Source organism: Vicugna pacos, chromosome 2, assembly GCF_048564905.1.
Source record: "Vicugna pacos chromosome 2, VicPac4, whole genome shotgun sequence".
Classification (NCBI taxonomy): Eukaryota; Metazoa; Chordata; class Mammalia; order Artiodactyla; family Camelidae; genus Vicugna; species Vicugna pacos.
Window position 1 is genome coordinate 84,594,895 of NC_132988.1, and position 19,981 is coordinate 84,614,875.

At 44.1% G+C, this 19,981-nt stretch overlaps 1 protein-coding gene across 4 annotated transcripts in view; it reads right to left on the reverse strand.

The window, feature by feature from the left end:
- Positions 1-335: 335 nt before the first annotated feature.
- Positions 336-19,981, reverse strand: part of PDGFRA (platelet derived growth factor receptor alpha) — a 43,355-nt gene continuing 23,709 nt past the window's right edge. For all 4 annotated transcript variants that reach the window (XM_006198137.4, XM_015250323.3, XM_031687899.2 and 1 more), the window contains exons 13-23: positions 19,677-19,781; positions 19,186-19,296; positions 18,772-18,925; positions 17,742-17,908; positions 15,155-15,270; positions 14,663-14,785; positions 13,088-13,199; positions 11,509-11,608; positions 11,291-11,396; positions 9,791-10,032; positions 336-3,389 (exon numbers count right to left, since the gene is read on the reverse strand). In XM_006198137.4, the coding sequence (XP_006198199.1) occupies positions 3,242-3,389; positions 9,791-10,032; positions 11,291-11,396; positions 11,509-11,608; positions 13,088-13,199; positions 14,663-14,785; positions 15,155-15,270; positions 17,742-17,908; positions 18,772-18,925; positions 19,186-19,296; positions 19,677-19,781 (1,484 nt within the window). In that variant the 3' untranslated portion in view covers positions 336-3,241. The remainder of the gene's footprint in view (positions 3,390-9,790; positions 10,033-11,290; positions 11,397-11,508; positions 11,609-13,087; positions 13,200-14,662; positions 14,786-15,154; positions 15,271-17,741; positions 17,909-18,771; positions 18,926-19,185; positions 19,297-19,676; positions 19,782-19,981) is intronic.

A 19,981-nucleotide genomic window follows, 5' to 3' on the forward strand; every position in this document is an offset into this window, starting at 1 on the left:
AAAAGACTTTAACCTTTCACTTTACGTCCTTCTGCAAAGTCTGAATGGTGTCCACAGTAAATGCAACCCTGTATTTGTGTAGGGGAAAAAATACCACACATGAAAGTACTATTATAACAAAGAAAAGACAGGATAAGGATGAGCCAAGGGCCAGTCATCTTGAAGTCAAATACTGGGTCTGAGAACCAACTAGTTCAAATAATATTTAAATCTAAAATTTCCTACCAGCTTCATGAAAACCACAATACAGAGTCCTACTTTGCTAAGAAAGTATATTAAACAGGATTGCTGTAATTTATGGTTAAACTAAAGACAACAATGCTGGAACTTCAGCATAACTTTAAATTATACGTATATATATCTTATTTATTGAAATATAAAGATCTTCATTTACATGTCTTAAAACAAAAACATGAATGGGGCATTTGTAATACAATTGTATTGGCAGACCCTTCCTATAGAGTTAGTTCTCGAACATTCACCACACCACTGTTTGGGAACACGTACATATTTTTCTCTTTATTATTTCTAAAATAAAAATTTTGGACAATCAAAAGTGCAACAGTTAATGTGCCTGTGGGGAACATCACAGTTAAAAAAATATAAACAAAGGCAGTGATACAGCTTGTCATAAATGTTTTGGCAGTATTCTCCAAGTCTATATAGAAATACATATATACATATTGATGTATAACATCATTTTATCTCACGTCCCTCTTCACAAAAATAGGACCGTTTTGTACAGATTGGCAGACCACATTTTAAGGACATCATCGATCATTTGAAAAGTCACAAATTGTGTTTCTCAGGCCAACTTTGATTGTCTTCATAAAAATAGAAAGCAGGAAGCATTGACAAATTTTCATCTGGGGACTTTGCAGGAGGCCAAAAAGGAAACAAATCTACGATACACTGAAAACACTGTTACATTAAAAAAAAAAATGCAGTCACACACAAACTCGGGTGAGAGCGTTCGTGAGGACTAGACCCTGCTGGTCTGAGAATTTTCATCCAGCTTCATGATGTCACTCAAGACTCAAAGGACATCAAAGTGCAAAGCACCAACAAAAGAAGGCTGTACAAGGGAGAGGGAGAGAGAAACAGAGTGCTTGAGCTGTGATTCTAGAAACACAAATGTATTTCAAGTCTAATGGGCTCTACAGAACCTAGTCAGGGTTTCTTTTTTAATTGCCCAATATGGCTCAGTCTTCACGCTTACCGTAAGAAAGGTGGGGCTTGCATTGAGATTATACCAGTAGGTAGTCAAGTACCTTGCGATTGCTTCTACATCTTCCAACACATCACCTGCCAGGAGCAAGTACAGTGATTGCAGTAATCACAGCCCATGTTTCATTCATATGGTATCAGCAATTAAGCGGCATCGCAGAGAATGCCGATGAACCCACACCAACTGGTTTGACAGTTTGGATGGATGTGACAATCTGTCCTCCCATCTAACCCCAAGATACCAGTAAAACTTTCCATTTTTTGCACCAAAATATTAACCTGGTTTTAGAGACTTGGTACACTGAATTGCATCATTTGTACATGCTTTTGGGGGGAAGTTGGTGGGGAGGGAATTCAGTTCCCTCATGCAGTGAGAAGATCGGAAAAGCCAAGGTTTCACTTGCTCAGCCTCAGATAAGACTGGAAAGTTAAACGAAGGGTAGCAAATTGATAGATAAATGGCATTAAACATCACTGACCCAGAGCCAAGATTTAAACAGTAGGCTTCCTACATGGCTGATTTCTAGCCCAGATCCTAATTTCAAATTGTTTTTTTCCCATGGCAACTTTCTGCCATCTATGTTGGTGTTTCCCATGTCTGGCTGATCAGAACAGCCAGGATGTTTGCGAAAATACAGGTCTCTGCTCCCCCAGACCTCACCATTCAGAATCTCTGGGATGAGGACCTAGAGTCTGGTGATCCTGGCTGACAGTTACATTTGGAGACCAAGTCCAGGCTAAGGCACACAGCCTTCACTAAAAGCCTTTATTGTCTCAGAATTTCAAACTATTTCTCTTGGGGGTAAGAGATGAAGGAAGGGGGCTCCTGTTCAGGGCATCCTTCTGACTCTTTTAGGGTTCACAGAATCAAATATATATATATGTTGAGAGCCACCAGAGTTATCACCAGGTATGAAAAAAGCCTCTGCAAATCCAGTCTTTTTGCTGATGATTATCTTTTCCACCGAGTAATAACATGACAAGTCATGTTAGGCGTAGACTCATGCCTTAATATTTAGGATTTAGGGGCTTGTTTATTTATTTTAAATCCCATTACTTCAGAGGGCAGTTAATTGTTTTTAGTACAACAGATTAGGGAAGCTATTCAGTACACGGTTAAAAACTCTGACTTCCTGGAAGACACTACTTTTATTTTGTTCTCTATGTTCAGCTAAATTTAATCCACTAAAGCTATAACCGTATTTTCTAGAGAAACATGTTATTTAATAGAAATGTCAAAAACTGTCAAACTTGTCACCTACTTAGTAAGGATTTTTTTTAATTGTGCTTTTTTTTGTAGGGAAAATGTGTTACATATTACACATTTAGCATTACCGATAACAGTAGTATTATTATAAACGTAGATTACAATATGAAAATGAGTTGTTGGGTTTATAAATGACCCAAATCTAATAAACAAGGTTGGTTAATTATTATCCTTTATCTCTTTAACACTAAAAAAAAAAAATTAAATGCTATAGTACCAGTACCTTTTAAGGTTCAAAAGTGGTTTTGCATGTACTTCACAAGAAAGTTCAACAGCAGCTGATACCAGGTTTCCAGCAGGAAGTACATGGATGGGTTGAGTGGTCTCTTCAGAAGTCCAGAGAAGATAGTTAATACAAATCAAAACACATCCTTGGTTAGAGTTATTTACATAATTACAATGCTGGAGTTTTGTTGCAGTAAAAGTTGTGTACGTTGGAATCTCACCAATGCCCTTGAAACACAAAGTTCGTCTTCCGTGGCCCATGATTTCCTTGTCCATCTACCTCCAAACTTCGCACGCCGCTGAGATGCTACTGAAGCATTGCGAGAGGCAATGCTGAAAAAGTTCATTTCAAAATAGTCCATTCCTTCCTATTTAGAAGGTTCCCTGAGGCCCTTGGCCGGGAACTCTTCTTCACACATCATCCAAGTCCTCTTCTCAAATTTTGCATTGCAATAAAGTGGTTTTCTTAAAAGGATCCAAGATGGTTCCAGGAGAGTGGAGGGTCCCCCCCGAATCTGCCAGTTACAGGAAGCTGTCCTCCACCAGGTCTGAGGAGTCTATGCCAATGTCGTCCATCATGTCGATGTCCTCGATGGTCTCGTCCTCTCTCTTGATGAAGGTGGAACTGCTGGAACCTGTCTCAATGGCACTCTCTTCAGAGGTCTGCGAGCTGGAGGAGGAAAGGTCAAGGTCAGACCAAGGAGACCATGGAGACGTTTCCAGGGTGGCCTGCTGGAAAGGCTCCCCCAGAGGAGCTCTTCCTGTGAGATCCTTCTGCATTCAAACTCGGGCTACCCAGTCGGGCAAGGTTCTGCCACCAAGCCAGACCCATCACCCACTGCACTGCAGCGGGCCACATGGGAAACCCGGATCCGCAGGGCATCCCTACTCCTGAGCGCCCCCTCTCTTCTGCCAAGCCTTTCACCAAAGCTGCTAACAAGCTGTGACAATTTCTACATTCTCTGCTCAATCCTAGTGGAAGAGAAAACAAGCAAGGCCTGAACAAAAAGCCTAGGAAAGAAAAAGCAGAAGGATGAAACCAGGGGCAAAGTGCAGCCAGGCCAGTCAGTTGCTTGCTCTGAAACCTCCTGAACGTCTAAACTGTGGTCTCAGGATCTCACCCAAGCCCAGGAAATGCCCTCTCTCCCCTCCTCCCCTTCTTCTCTCCTCCTACATCCACGCTCTTTGGATCTTGAAGGCCTAGGTGAAGGCTCTTTACTTACTGAGGGGGCAGTTCTAGAGTCAGAAAACCTTAGATCTAGAATGGTCAACCACATATCAGTTGTGGGACATGACACAAGTCACTTAACCTCCTGAACTTGCCCCCTTGCCTCGAAAACAGCATGACAACTGTGCCTGACAATAGTCCTGTTTGTTGGAGTGATTAAATGAGGTAATAGCCATAAAGCACTGAGCACAGTGCCTAGCACATAGTAAGTGCTCAGTAAACGTTAGCTATGACATTGCTATTATTATTCAAGCTCTTACCTGAATGTGAATAGGGCCTGGATATTAGATATTAGGGAACAGCTGTTAATTTTCTCACATGTGATCATGCTATTATGGCTACATAGGAAAGTATCCCCTTAGGAGGTGTGTGGAGTTTCAAATGATTTAGCAAGAAAAAAAAAAGTATGAGTGTGTGATACACACGACACCTATTTTATGCATATAGGTAGGCAGATGGACAGACAGACAAGACAAACACAGCACAATATTAACAACTGCTAAATCTAAGTGGTAGATGTGTTCTTTCACTTTTTCTGGACATTTAAAATTTTTCACAAAAATCTAAATCCTCTCTAAAATTTCCAGACTGTCAGTATGGCCTGTTGGTCTTCCTGTCTCTGAACTTTTACTGTCTCATTGTTATCTTGTCTTGTGTTGCTAAATTTTCATGGATCTCTTTTTGCTCTGAGCGATCATCATCTGCTGACGGCAGGACCATGCTTCACCTCTCCCCTGTGAGGCTGCAGCACAATGCTGTACACGCAGCATATAAGCCATAGCATCGGCTGGCGAAGGTGGGAAGGCACCTCAGACACACACACACACACACACACACACACACACACACACACATCAAATAGGGGCTTTCGACCCCTTCAGCTATTTCCTGCCTGGCAGGCCAGGCCTGACCCTCAGCCTCTCTCCCTTCCTTTCCATGTCAGTTTCCAAGCAGAGAACTGAGCCCGGCCAATAGCAGCCTACAGGAAACAGGCGCTTCCATCCTCCCACAGGCCCCTGCGGCCCAGAGAACCCTTAGAACGTATGGGACTACTGGACGGAGGTCCCCCTCCACAACTCCCCAGGTTGGGCCCTTCCCTAAGACTGAGCTTTCACTCAGTTCCTATTTGTACTCCACCCTCCCTCCCCACTTACGCCCTGGTCCCAAGGCCTCACTAAACCCCCGTCCCCTTAGCTGGTCTTGACTAGTCCTGACCACCCCTCTTCCCAGGAGGCCCAGTTCCTGGGATCTTGGCCAATGGCTGGAGGCCTGAGTCAATCCTTGGATATTATATTGACCCCAACCCAGCTAGCACCTGTGTTGATGACACTTCCCTGGATGCTGTGATTTGGACCACCAGCCTCCCTCTTGGGACGAATTTCACAGCTGGGCCCTGTGGCTGAGTCAGTCTCCCTGGCACTGGCTCCCCTGGGCCTGGCTTACTCCTTTCTCCGCCAGTGCATCTCACAGAGGAAGGCAGGAGTATGGGCACAGAAAGAGCTAACTCCCCCATGACCCAACCCCACATCATCCTCGCTGCTCGTCAGGCTTCAGAGCGGTTCCTCATGCTGACGACTGGGCTTATATCTGGTCCCCGAGCCACGGTGCCCCCCTTAGAGCCCAGGGCCTGGCTCCTGGTAGGCTCTGACCCAGCACCCCCAAGTCCTGACTCCTTAGGCCCACTCCCCTCCCGAGGCCACACATCTTGAGCCTTGAGGAGAGGGTTCCACAGGACCACCATGCTCACTCCTGGCTGCCTACACCCAGAGCAGCCCAAGTCTGGGATCCCCCCTCACTTTTATGGGCTGAATGTGTCCCCCCAAATTCATAGGCTAAAACCCTGACCCCCAATGTGACCATATTTGGAGACAGGACCTTTAGGGTGGTAATTAAGGTTAAATGAGGTAATAAAGGTGGGGCACTAACCCAACAGGATTGGTGTCCTTATAAGAAGAGGATGAGACACCAGAAATACACATATAGAAAAAGCTCAAGTGAGGGCACAGTGAGAAGGTGGCCACGTGCAAGCCAAGGAAAGAGGCCTCGGGAGAAACCAAACCTGCCAACACCTTAATCTTGAACTTGCAGCCTCCACAAATACGAGAAATAAATTCCTGTTGTTCAAATCCCTCAGTCTGTGGTGTTGTGTCATGACAGCCCAAGCTAAGACCCTCACCACGTTCAGCCCAGCTGGGCCACAGTCTGACCTGGTATAGTTATCTGGGACATACTTTGTGTGGTTCAAAGAAGATCAAATGTATCATCGCCCTTGCAGAAGTTCTAGTTATCTAATACAACAATTACCTATCAACTAGAATTATTCTCTCTTGGAATATGTGTCAAGTTCTAAAGACCAGCCTTGTGCACCCCTAGAAAAGTTCTTGGCACCTTTCTTATGTTATTTATCCCAATGTGATTTTCTAACTTTATTTAGAAGCAACACCCTCTTTTACAGTTGAAATAGTCAGAGCTCCCAAACACAAAGTAACCAGATAGATGACAGATCTGGGGGACGGGGCTCCAAGACCCACTGCTCAGCCTGCCCCCTACCCCAGAACTACCCAAAGCTTGGAGAAACACTGTTTGCTAAAGGAATATAAGTACATTTAAAAACTGTTCTGAGCAAAGGATAAGTAGAAAGGTAAGTCAGGCCACTTTCCCCATCTCCAAATCTCTAACACATGCCAGAAACAAAGACAAACAAAAATTATACTTTTAAAATTACCCACTGCATACAAATAAACAAGGGCTGTCTATATCTTATACTGAAATTGGTTGAGAGAAATCACACTTCTAAGCCTCCAAAATAATGCCATGTGCTTCTGCCTAAATAATTGTATGTAGTCTGCTGAATGGGGCAGAGAAAGCAATATCCTGAATGAAGGGGGAAAAAAAGAGAGACTCATAAGCAATTTGGACCTTGAACCAGGGGGCACTCTATCATCATCTTCTCCTGCCTCTGTCCAGGGGCGATGCATAGAGGACAAAGAACTGGGGCATGGCCCCTTCGTCTGGCCCATGTACACCACTAGGTCCAGTCCTGGCTGTGCATTAGCATTGCCTTGGTAATAAATTAATGAGTCAATGTATGACCACCAATGGCTAGTACTGTCGCAAAAAGAGAGACAACTGGACAGTATGCACCTCCTGTACACAGCACCATCTTTGAAGCACACTTGCCAAAAATCTGCCAAGTCAGATTAAGCCTTTAGACTAACTACCAGTTTACAACAAATATAGGAGACAAAAATGTGATAAAACACACAATGGCAATGCAATCAGCAAAGTTCTAAATGTGGGAACTCTATATGCAAATGCTCTGGTTTTTACACAAATAACATGCAAAGGGGTCAAAAGAGGCAGGATGAAGTTAGAGAATTCTACCAACCAAGGGCCATGTGTGACTCTTATGAAGGTCTTGAATAGAACAAACCAAACATAAAATAATATTTATGAGAGAATTAAGGAAATTGGAACACTGGATATCTGATGTTCTTAACTACTGTGGATGTGGAGGTGGGGTGAGATAATAGTATCACTGTTATTTTTAATAACTAGTTATTTTAAAAAATAGAGCCTCTTTTTGAGATACATGCTGAAATATTTATGGATGAAATGATGTGACGGCTAGGATCTGCTTCAAAATAACCCAGAGGGGAGTGTAGAGAAGAAGTAGATATGGATATGTATGCAGACAGGCCATGAATTCATAGACACTGAAGTTGAGTGATGGATACCTGACAGTTCACTATGCTATTTGAACCATGCATGTTAGAAATTTCCCATACTACAAAGTTAGAAAGAAAGAACAAATCAGCCAGAGAGTGCTTGGGCCTCACTCCCAAAGATTCACATTTGTTGGTCTAGGGGAGGTTTGGATATTAGTAGCTTCCAAATCTCCCCAGGTGGTTCCAGCTTGCAGCAAGGAGTAAGAACTGCTGACAGGGGGAGGGTATAGCTCAGTGGTATAGTGTGTGCTTAGCATGCACGAGGTCCTGGGTTCAATCCCCAGTATCTCCTTTAAAACTACATAAACCTAATTACCCCCCAACCAAAATAAAGTCATTTAAATAATAAATAAAATATTTAACAGATAAATTTGGGAGTTCAAGACTTGCAAATACTACCTAATATATATATAAAATAGACAAACAACAAGTTCATACTGTGTAGCACAGGGAACTATATTCAATATCTTGTAACTTGTGGTGAAAAAGAATATGAAAATGAATACATGAACGTTCATGTATGACTGAAGCATTATGATGTACACCAGAAATTGATACAACATTGTAAACTGACTATATACCTCAATAAAATATATATATACAAAAAAAAAAACTGCTGACATAGTGTCAAACAGCCCAGTATAGCCAGACTCTCAGCTTTCTCCTCAGTTCAATGACTAATTAAGAAAACAGAAAGACAGGCCTATACAGTTTCAATATCACAGTTGCTGTGTCAGTTTGATCAAATTACCTGAGGACTTAGATCAAAGATTCTCCACCAGGGAAGCACATCCCTCCCTGTCCTACATCTCTGCCAGCTCCAGGGGGCAAATATAGGCAGTACGCTCTTGGACATTGGTGTCAGCAATATTTTTTGGATCAGTCTCCTCAGCCAAGAGCAACAAAAGCAAAAATAAACATGAAATCTAATCAAACTAAAAAGCTTTTGCACAGCAAAGGAAACCACCAGCACAATGAAAGGCAACCTACCGAATGAGAGAAGATATGTGCAAACAATATGTCTGATAAAGGATTAATAACCAAAATATATAAAGGACTCAAACACTTCAGTATCCAAAAAAAAATAAAAAACCACAAGTAATCCAATTTAAAAATGGGCAGAGGACCTGAATAGGCATTTTTCCAAAGACATATAGATGATATACACGCCAACAGGCTCATAAAAAGATACTCAACATCACTAATCATCAGAGAAATGCAAATCAAAAGCACGAGATATCACCTTACACCTGTCAGAATGGCTATCATCAAAAAGACAAAAAATAACAAGTGCTGGTGAGTATGTGGAGAAATGGGAACCCTTATGCACTGCTGGTGAAAATGTAAATTGGTGCAGCCACTATGGAAGACAGTACGGAGGTCCTTTAAAATTAAAAATAGAACTATCATGTGATCCAGCAATTCCACTCCTGGGTATTTAGCCAAAGAAAATGAAAACACTAATTAAAAAGATACATGCACCCCAATGTAGTATTACTAAGCCATAAAAAAAGAATGAAATCTTGCCATTTGTGACAACATGGATGGACCTGGAGGGTATTATGCTTAATGAAGTAAGTCAGACAGAGAAAGACAAATACTGTATGTTTTCGCTTATGTGTGCAATTTGAAAGACAAAACAAATGAACAAATGAAACAGAAACAGACTCACAAGTATAGAGAACAAACTAGGGGTTCCCAGAGGGGAGAGGAGTGGAAGGAGGGGCAAAGTAGGTGAAGGGGATTCAGAGGTACAAACTACCAGTTATAAGATAAATAAATCACAGCGATGTAAAGTACAGCACAGGGAACATAGTTCAGTATTTTATAATAACTCCATATGGTGTGTAATCTATAAAAAATATCAATTACTACATTGTACACCTGAAACTAATACATTGTAAATTAACTATATTTGAATAAACTTTTCTTAATTAAAAAAAATCATCTGGGAAGCATTTCCAAAACTAAATAGATCCCTGGGGGATTCTGGCACTGGCTCTCCCAGGACAGATTCACCCCGGGGAGGGCCTCACGAGGGGCAAGGGCGTCGCCCCTTCAGGTGTGCTGGGGCAGGGGCGGGGCTCCGCCCGAAGCTGAGGTCGCGCCAGCTACCTGTGTCTGTTCCTCTTGCCAAGGTCTTCCTCCTCAGGAACAGGGTCGATGTCGGGCAAGGGGATGATGTAGCCGCTGTCTGCGCTCAGCCTCTGCTCGTCGAGGCCCCCCTCCCAGTCCTTCAGCTTGTCCTCTTCGTTTTTGTAGGTGACGCCAATGTAGGCGTTGTCGGAGTCCACGCGCATGCGTGCCACGGCGGGATGGTCGCTCTTCAGAAAGTCCAGGTGGATCTTTTCGTAACTCTGCAAACGTTCATTTCATATAGTTACTCAAGTGCAATTGACAGAACTGAAAAGGAGAATGCAGACCCTCAGAACTTACTATTGTTTAACTGCCTGTGTTTCCAAACAGATGTGGGTTTTGACAACCGAAGGAGAGTCAGATGTCAGCTGTCCCCAGAAATGTGGGACATGAAGAAAGGGCCACGAATGGCAGAGATCTCCTGCTGGCAAGTCTTAAGATACCAAGAACCCTTTCTCAGACAGTAGCTACAACTATGCCCCCTACACATACACGCCCTTCTACTGGGACTAGCATGGACCCTTCTACATATCACGTAGTCTCTCCAGGGTTTGGATAGGTCCAAGAGGTGATGAGGACTTCCACTGGGAGCACCAAATCTGAAGCCTTTCTGATCCCTAAACACTGGGGAAATCTGACTCAAAACTTAGGGACCATTGATCTACAAAGACCTTATTTTCAACAATAGTACCAGTCCATCCCCATCAACACATCTTCACCAACTAGAGTGTCTTTGACTAACCTATGGTTAATGTCCTTCTGTCTCACTTACAGCAACTGTACTGGGCAGTGAGATCATCAATAAACAAAAATATTTAACTTCCAGTTCTGATAACACTGCTCCTCCTTGAGAAGAAGGAAGAGAAGCAGTAAGTATGGAAACTCTACATGGTGACTAATCTGAATGTAAGAAATTGAGTTTATGATACAAGTGTGCCTAGATTTCCTTCTCAGCATCTCAGCAGAAAAGTTGTTTCATTCATTATCATATCCTGCTTGGTTCCATGAAATTACATTTGTTCCTTTGAACAATACTTCCTATTCCACAAAAAACCAGCTGGAGCCACAGATAACAGCTGAGATTGTTCCTTCCAGTCAGCTGGTAAAAGCCAAATTCGCATGGATTTAAGTGCATTCAAATTAGCCATTTAATGGCTGCAGATGCCCTGAGACTTCTAACTGCACAGTAGATTCAGCTACTCAAACATGTGGAGAATAAAGTGCTCACAGGTGTTGCACACTTAGGATGAAAGGGAACCATGCAGGAAGGGGAGAGTCTTCATTCATCCTTACTACCAGGGGCCCCGGGGAGCATTCCATGAAGCTCCAGCCACTGGATCACACAATCTTTTTCCTCCTTTGAAAACATCCCTTTAAAACATTGCTGAACAGTACCGCTTGCCAGCATAATGACCGGCTATTGTTCCCTTCCTTTACCCATTCCTTTCCACCCATCCATCTTTTGAGGCCCAGACAAACCTTTTTATATTGTCCAGGCAGCAGATTCTCCACAATCTCACTCAGGTGGTAAAACGAGGGTCTCTTCTCCGGCTCACTGTTCCAGCACTTCACCATAATCTCGTAGCTGGGGAGGCACAGGACTCAGAGTGGGCACAGGGAGCAATGCCCGGGCACCGCCCGCCCCCACAGACCCACTGGGCATGAGCACAGGCCCACAGGATGAGGAGGGGGCTCACACTTCACTGGTGGCGTGGTCAGGCTTGGCCATCCGGTACCCACTCTTGATTTTATTGTAGAAAGTAGAATCCACCATCATGCCAGGGTAGGGGGTGCCACCTGAGAGCCCAAGAAGAAAACAGCAGGACTGACAACCACGTGGTATGTTGCTGAAACACTTAGGGGGATACAGCATCTTTAGAAATCGTCTGGGGATCCCCACTTCAAGGCATTGGTTCTTTCAAGGAAACTGTTATCTCCTTGATTTCATAGCCCTGCCCAACTTTTTTTGTTTTTTTTAATTTTTAAAACTTTTGTCCAACTATTTTTTTTAATTAAATTTAATTCTTTTTTGGTTTTTGTTTGGCGGGGAGGTAATTTGGTTTGTTTGTTTGTTTGTTTGTTTGTTTGTTTGTTTGTTTGTTTTAATGGAGGTACTAGAGATTGAATGCAGGATCTGATGCATGCTAAGCATGCACTATACCACTGAGCTATACCCTCCCCCACCAATTCTTAAATTTAACCAGCATTTCTAGGTTGGTCAAGTTCAGACACCCCTGGCAAAAATTCTACATGTCTAAAAGAGTGCTTTTCAATATTTCTGACTCCTGGATCTATCTATACAAAGCAAAATAGAAAAACCAGAGAAATTATGAATCACTGAGGCCAAAAAACTCATTTTCATCAGAAATGTTCAAATAATTAAGGCAAAAGTCTTGAAATGTCTAGATAATTCTCTGCTTTTAATGGAACACGAGCCTCAGTTATGCCACACCCTAGGATGACCCACAGTGACCTCAGTGGAGGGACAGAAAAGGGATGCCAGGCAGGGAAGCCCTTTACTATCACATCAGGACGACAGTAAATTCATGAAACATTTCACATTTTTGTGGCCAAGGCCAGGTCAAGTTTAGCTTCCTTCCAAAACTACTCCAGGACTCCTTCCTCTTTCCTCTGGGCTTCTGTTACAGTTTTAAATCAGGACCACACAGCTGACCACTAAGTGGGTAAGTCATACCTCCCCAGGTGAAGTGTCCGGAGGTCAGAGCCCTGAATCACCCCTCACACAGGGCCCTCACCTGGCAGCTCGGGGCACGGAGCAACCTCACCTGGTTGCTCAGGACCTGGGGCCTGACTGACTGAATGACTAGGTCTCTCTCCTCCAGAGCGATGACCAGGAAGGGAGCCATGCCCTTGCCCTCACTGCACTACCTCTCACCAAGCATCCCTCACCATGGTGAGGGATGGGCGACTCTCACTGGTGAACCCACTCAACCCAAAGTCCAAGACGGAGAAGCAGACAGTCAGTGGATGTCATCAAGAGCATCTCCAGTAGGAGAAAGTCTCTCTGATGCAGCCCAAAGGAGAGGAGGTGCAAAGGCCAGGGGTGAGGGTGCAGCTGCCCAAGACCCCTTCTCCATCCGCACCGGCAGACATAGACATCGTTAAGCGCACAACATGACGTAAATCGGCTGCAGTGCACTTGACTCACACCAGATATCATAACATTGTTCACACCCTGGAGCGGGGAAAACACGGTGTCTCCCTCCTAGCGTTTTTCCAGAACAACCCAAACAAGCAGAGATGTCAGGCTCATACCAAGGGAAAAGATCTCCCAGAGCAGAATGCCGTAAGACCAGACGTCACTCAGGGTGGTGTAGAGGTTGTCGAAGATGCTCTCAGGGGCCATCCACTTCACTGGGAGAAAGGTCTGCAGGGAAGAGGGGAGGACATTAAACCCGGTGTACGCACCAGTGATCTACAGCAGCAGAAGCAGAAAGGCGTCCTCTCTGGGCTAATAATAATGCTAGTAAGAACACCCTAGTAACCTTGCCCCACATGCGTGTCTCTGTTGTTTTGTTCACGTCTGTATTCTCCGCACCCAGGAGAGTACCTGGCACCTAATGGGTGCTCAGTACATATCTGATGAATGATGGATGGTCACTGTTGCCTCTTATGCCCTCCCAAGGACTAATATCCAAAGATACTTCATCCTGAATTTGTACCCAAAAAGTGTGAGCCCTAAATGGACCTGTCCCCTATTTTCTGGTGTTCTTAGAAATAAAATTAAGAACAGACCCAGTGATCTGAGAGCTAATTACATTTTGGAACTGTAAGAATCATTTCCTACTAATACAAAAATATAATATTGTGATAATTTTGCAGCCTCTTTTGAGACGCTGGTCCAAACATCAGTGGAAATATTAAACTGAGGTAAATATAGAAAGTAGCCACAAGTAGCATCCTTCAGCCGCCTAAGATTGTGAGGAGACAACAGAGATCCATGACCTTTTTGAACAGTCCATTGATTTGTTCAAGATGCCTAAAGCTACAGGTCATGGCCACACAGTACATAAAACATGCAGAGCACAGACGGAGACCAGAGTCCTGCAGGGCTGGGCAGCAACGCAGTGAGCAGACTCACAACCAGTGCAGTGGGGTGATTTGGAATTGTACCTACAGGCGGCAGATGTATCCCAAGCTACTTCCTCTGCTTAGAGTTGGACAGGGTAGGGAGAAGGTTCAAGTGTAGTACAGAATGATGACCTTGGGAGTTGGGGAAATAGCTCAGGAGTAGCGCACATGCTTGGTATGCACGAGTCCTGGGTTCAATCCCCAGTGCCTCCAACAAGGGGGGCGAGGGGGAAACCAGAATGAGTATCTTTAAGGAAATTATGCTTCTAAGATATATTAACACAAATGGTTTCAACATTTTAGGGGTCACGGATGCCATCCGGATTTTGATAAAAGTTAAAGGCATTCTCCTTGGAAATAAATGCACAATCTCCACATTGATAGTTACCATTTACTGGGTGCTCTGTGTGGGCCAGGCATTGTCCTAAGCATTTTACTTGACTCCACTGATCTAATTCCCCCGGCAACTCAAGAGATAGGTACAATGTCACTTCCCTGATACAGACAGGGAAACTGAGGCACAGAATGGCCAGGTCACTTGCCCCAAGTGCCCACACTAGTGAGTGCTGGGGCTGCTGCCCACAGCCGGGCAGCCCACCTGCAGAACCTGCGCTTTTCATAACTGACCCCCGGAGTCTGTTTGTGAAGCTCATGGGCTCCGTGTTAAAGATCTAGGCTCTGAATGGCTAGAAGCAACATCTGCTTTCAGAGATTCATGTCGGGGAGGGTGAGCACGCAAAAGGTGGCAAGAGCACTTACGCTGCCTTTCGACACGTAGTTCGAATCATGCATGATGTCTCTGGCCAGACCAAAGTCACAGATCTTCACGATCTTCCCTTGTGCCAGGAGGACGTTGCGAGCAGCCAGGTCCCGGTGGACACACTGCACAGAAAATGGGAAGAAACAATGCCGAGGTCAGTCCATCTGCTGCTGGACAGCATCACCCCTGCAAGACTGGCCACTTCATGGGGGCGCTTGGAGCTGCCAGGCAGACCTCAGGGAGGCTGTCCTGGCATGAAGAGCTCACCTCTCCCAGCCTTAGTCCCAGTCCTCACCCTCCACCACCAACAAGGAGAGAGCTCCGGAGAAAAGTAGACACCTGATCATGTCAAACTCCCTGCCCTGCTTTGGCGAAGAGGAAGAGAGATGCAACCTTTGCTAGTGGCTTCTCCAAGATCTCCCTCCTACGCTGACCTCACTCAGATCTGTGGCCTGAGTCTCAAGAGAGATTTCCCCCTTGAGCACACTTACATTTTTTGAAGCCAAAAACTCCATTCCTCGGGCAACTTGATAGGTAAAGCTCAACAAATCCAACAGAGTAAGGCCTTCTGAGTTATCATCTGACAGGAGGTTTTTGACTTCAGAGTCTGCAGGAAAGGAATTAAGCGTGTTGGAGCTGGCGGACGACATGAAACATTGCCCACCATGACACTCCCGCACGGCTGGACCACTCAGGCTGTGGAGGCTTACTCAAAGAGCATACCAAAGTATTTTCTTTTAGAACTTCTAGACATCACAGGTGGGTGTGTCAACTATGCAAAAGTTCTCTCTTTAAAAAGAAATACATCTGCAGAAACATATACCTGGTTTAAATGCATATGTATCTCCATGAGGACCAGTCTCAAGATTCTTACATGTATTTTGCCATTTGCCTCCCAAATTTCTTTTTTCAACCTTAGTTAACGAATCCCCTCAGCCACCTTTAAAACACACACACACACGCACGCACACATGTGCCCCAATCTCCCATGATGAATGTACATGAAGGCTCTTTAAAAAAGCAGCTTCTGGGGGGGGCGGGTAGAGGGTGGGAAGGGATAGACTGGGATTTCAAAATTGTAGAATAGATAAACAAGATTACACTGTATAGCACAGGGAAATATACACAAAATGTTATGATAAATCACAGAGAAAAAAATGTGACAATGAGTGTGTATATGTCCATGAATGACTGAAAAATTGTGCTGAACACTGGAATTTGACACAACACTGTAAAATGATTATGAAACAATAAAAAATGTAAAAAAAAAAAGCAGCTTCTAGGAATTGCTTTTTTTCCTTTTTAAAGCCACCTTCATAGTACTTGGCTTACTTCATGAATAAAATTAGCCACCAGCCCCTAGAGGTGGCGATCTTAACGAGTAGCGCCAAAGACTTCGCATGTAGTTCCCTTTCCCCAGTTGGTCCCATCTGGAAGGGTCCCAGGGTTTTCGAGGAAGGAGGCGCTCTAGGCCAGCAGTTCTCAGTGTTTTTTGAAAAATTTCAGGCAACTGCAGAGTAGCTGCAGCCATTCACATTTTTCCAGCCAGAAAGCTATGGTCTGCCTGCCAACTGGGCCTGGGCTGAGCGTGAATCAGGTCCCCCCTACATCTGGAGCCAGGTCCAGCCTGGGAAGCAATGTAAACTATTTTTAACAATACAGGAGGGGAGAGGAAGTGTTGGTTCCGACAAGTATCGTTGGCTAATCTTTAAAAAGGGCTTGGAAGTCTCCCCAGTTGGCAATGAGAAGTGAGTGGAACTTGGAACTGCAGGAGTAGAAAATATTATTATGTACTATACTTTGCAAAACAAGCACATTCTTTTTCTTTTTCTTTTCTTTTTTTTTTTTAATGAATTGTACCTTTCACTTAAGAACCCTGAAAGCATTCAGAGTACATCAGTGATTTTCAAAACAATTTCCATGGCAGCTCAATGCCTTTTGCATGGACCAATGGGAGGACTCAGACCCAGTAATACAAGATTAGGGAGCAAGTCACCACCAGCTCCATCTCACAGCCTCCTCCCGGCTCCAAGCCTGTGATTAGACTAGAACCCTGGAGGGGCCACCCCCGCAGCAGATGTAGGGTGGTCCATCTGGTATGGGCATCAGCTAGGCTCCCCGGAGTTTATAAATCAATTCAACCTTGCCACATGCTCGTCTGCTTTGAAAACAGATCTTCCTTCAAATGACATTCAGTAGAAACACTCAACCCCTTTGTCAGAAAATATAACCTCAAATTGTCCACTTTCCAGTTTCTGTCACAAACTGGGATATCAGCAAAGCTAAAAGCAAAGGCTATAGAACTCACAGATATTAGGGATTTATGTAATTAAATTAAAAAAATAACATTAGGATCCAATGTAAGATTGTCAGCTTTTAATTTTGCCAAGTAAGGGCACTGAGGAAAAACATCAATCATCACCATACTTTCAATTAAAGGAAAAATAAAAAAACATGTTAACACCCAGAAAAAGAGTATCATTATATTCAAACAAATAATTCTTTAAACAATTACATTTAAAGACACATTACAGGGATGTAATATACAACAGGATTAGTATAATTAAACTGCTGTATGTTTTATATGAAAGATAAGAGAGTAAATACTGAGTTCTCATCACAAGGAAAATAATTTTTTTTCTTTTACTGTGTATCTGTATGAGATGATGGATGCTCACTAAATCTACTGTGGTCATCATTTCATGATGTATGTAAGTCAAATCACTACGCTGTACACCTTAAACTTACACAGTCCCATATGTCAACTATATCTCAAAAAAAACTGTAAGAAAAAAAGTAAAAATATACAATAAAATTAAACTAATAAAATAAAATAATTTCACTTAGAGTCTGAAAAATTCGTTACATTAGGTCTGTCTTTATTCTTTTTCTTCTTTTTCAATTCACAGCCGCAGACCTTCAAAAACATGTCCCGTGCCTGGCCTTGTAGGTCTGCGGTTAGGGACCCTGCGGCCTGGCAGTCCTGCTTACCCTGCCTGCTCGGAGGCAGTATTTTAAGCATCATATTAAATCACTGGACGATCGCAACACCCAAAACAGGAACAAAGATACCTTTACCTAGCATCGACTTCTTCTTGTATGAGGCTGGGCGATCATACAGTGATCTCTGGATGTCTGAGTATTTAGAAACCTCTTTCCTCTCCAGCATGGGGACGTACTGTGTGGTATCAGCTTGCTTCATGTCCATGTAGTCACCATTGTTTTCAAAAGATAAAATAACATAACTGTAAAAACACAAAAAGAAACCTTATCCAGGGTGCCCCTCTGGAGCGATCATCCCACATTTGGTAGATGGTGATCAGCTGTGCAAGGCAGCGATGGGCGCGGGGGCGGCGGGGGGAGCAAAAGCACAGCCAGCCGCGCCCTCACGTGGGGTCTAGCGGGGGGGGGGGGGGAACGGGAGCTCGGCAACGACCACACGAACACGCAGAGCAGCTCAGCTCAGCTCAGCTGTGTCTGTGCTCTGCTTTCCGGTTTACAGGCCACAAACCTGCACCACGTGACCAACTGGCTTGGGCAGACAACTCCTGCTACTCAATAAGTTTAGCACCAATTTGGTGCCCGTTGAATAATTTAATATGAAGTGAACTCACATACTGTCTGATCTGACAGAAATTCCTATCTACAGAGATCTTTGCAGACATGTATAGGTTTCCACAGTGGGGATCATCACTTCACTGGCTTGACTTACAGGCCCAGGTTCAGCAAGGACCAGCGTCTCAAGCTTGGAAATCCTCAGATTCCCACAAGACACGAGCACTGAGACATCCCTGGCGGAGACGCATGTGGAGGTCGTGAGTAGACCACACATAAACAGCAATATGGCTCCCAGAATGATTCCAACTCCCACTCTCATTCAAACCTATCAGCAAACCTATCCCCAACACGATAACCTGGTCCAAAACACCTGCAGACACCAGGTATCTATCAGCATCACGTTATGGGATGACGGAGCAGGGAAGGTGACTCTAAGTCTTGCTACCACCAGGCTCTGCATCTCAGACATGGCCTCTATCAGGACATGGGTTCTCTCGCTGGTGAGGCTCGTAAGATCGTGATTCACAGCAGCACCTCTCTGCACACCTACCTCCGTGTGCTTTCATCCCCAGGGTTCAATCCAAAAATGTCCAGCTCTTTCTTTGGCTTCTCTGGGTGGCGGCTCAGGAAGCTGTCCCTATTCTTATGCAAATAGTTGACCAAATCCCCATAGAAGCAGTACTCAGTGATGATGTAAATGGGACCTGGAGGGACCAAAACCAGCCAGAGATCAGTATAAAAACAAAGAACAGAAAAGCCATGAGTCACTGTGTTTGCCTGGGCAAGAGAAATTGCTCAAACAGTGAGCTTCCCTCAAGTAATGGAGTCCAGGCAACGACTCCATCCAAGGAATTTGTATTCACTGCCATGTCTGGAGGTACAGGGTGGGGGGTGAAAAAGCCTGGACAGTTTTCACAAGCACAGTGCTCTATGAAAGTTCTCAGTCTCAGGTGAGCAAGCCTACCTGACTTGGTACAGGCTCCCAGCAAGTTCACAATGTTTAAGTGTGGCCCCAGGTGGGTCATTATCTTCAGTTCAGACATGAGAGCTTGTTTCTCACTGGATCTGGCTGTGGCTGTTGAAGAAATAAATCACATATCAGTTCAACCAAGCAATCTACTACCCAGAAAAAGCCCAAAACATGGCTAATCCTATGACTAGATATCATTTTATTTACCAAGGGTCTAAAAGAGAAACAGATCAGTGACTCATAATAGCTCATCCCCAGGCTTTAACATAAAAAGAAGTCACTAAAGATAACTCTTGATTTTCCAACATACAGGCAACAAGAACAATCTAAAAAAACCTAATTGACAAAAGAATCTAAATACACATAAAACCTAGAGTGAAAAGAACCAAGATCTAGTCCTACATTTGACATTTACTGGCTGTGTGATTTTGAGCCATTTACTTAATCTCCCCATGTTCAAAAAGTCCCCAGAAAGGGGCACTTACGTTTTAGCATCTTCACAGCTACTTTCATGACAGGTTGGGACCGGCTTAATCCATAGGCAGTTCCTTCAACCACTTTCCCAAATGCACCAGACCCCAGGATACGACCTGTGGGCGACCAGAACCATCAACAGGCACAGAAGTCAGGCATCTCATCAGCTTTCTTTACCATGGCCAGCGCTCGTGGGTGCACAGCTGGGTGGTGTTTTTCCCGTATGGAGGAAGCATAATGATCCCTCCAAGTCATCATGTCAAAACCAGAATTGAGCCACAGGGAAGGAAATTAGTATAATTGCTTTTGTCAAATA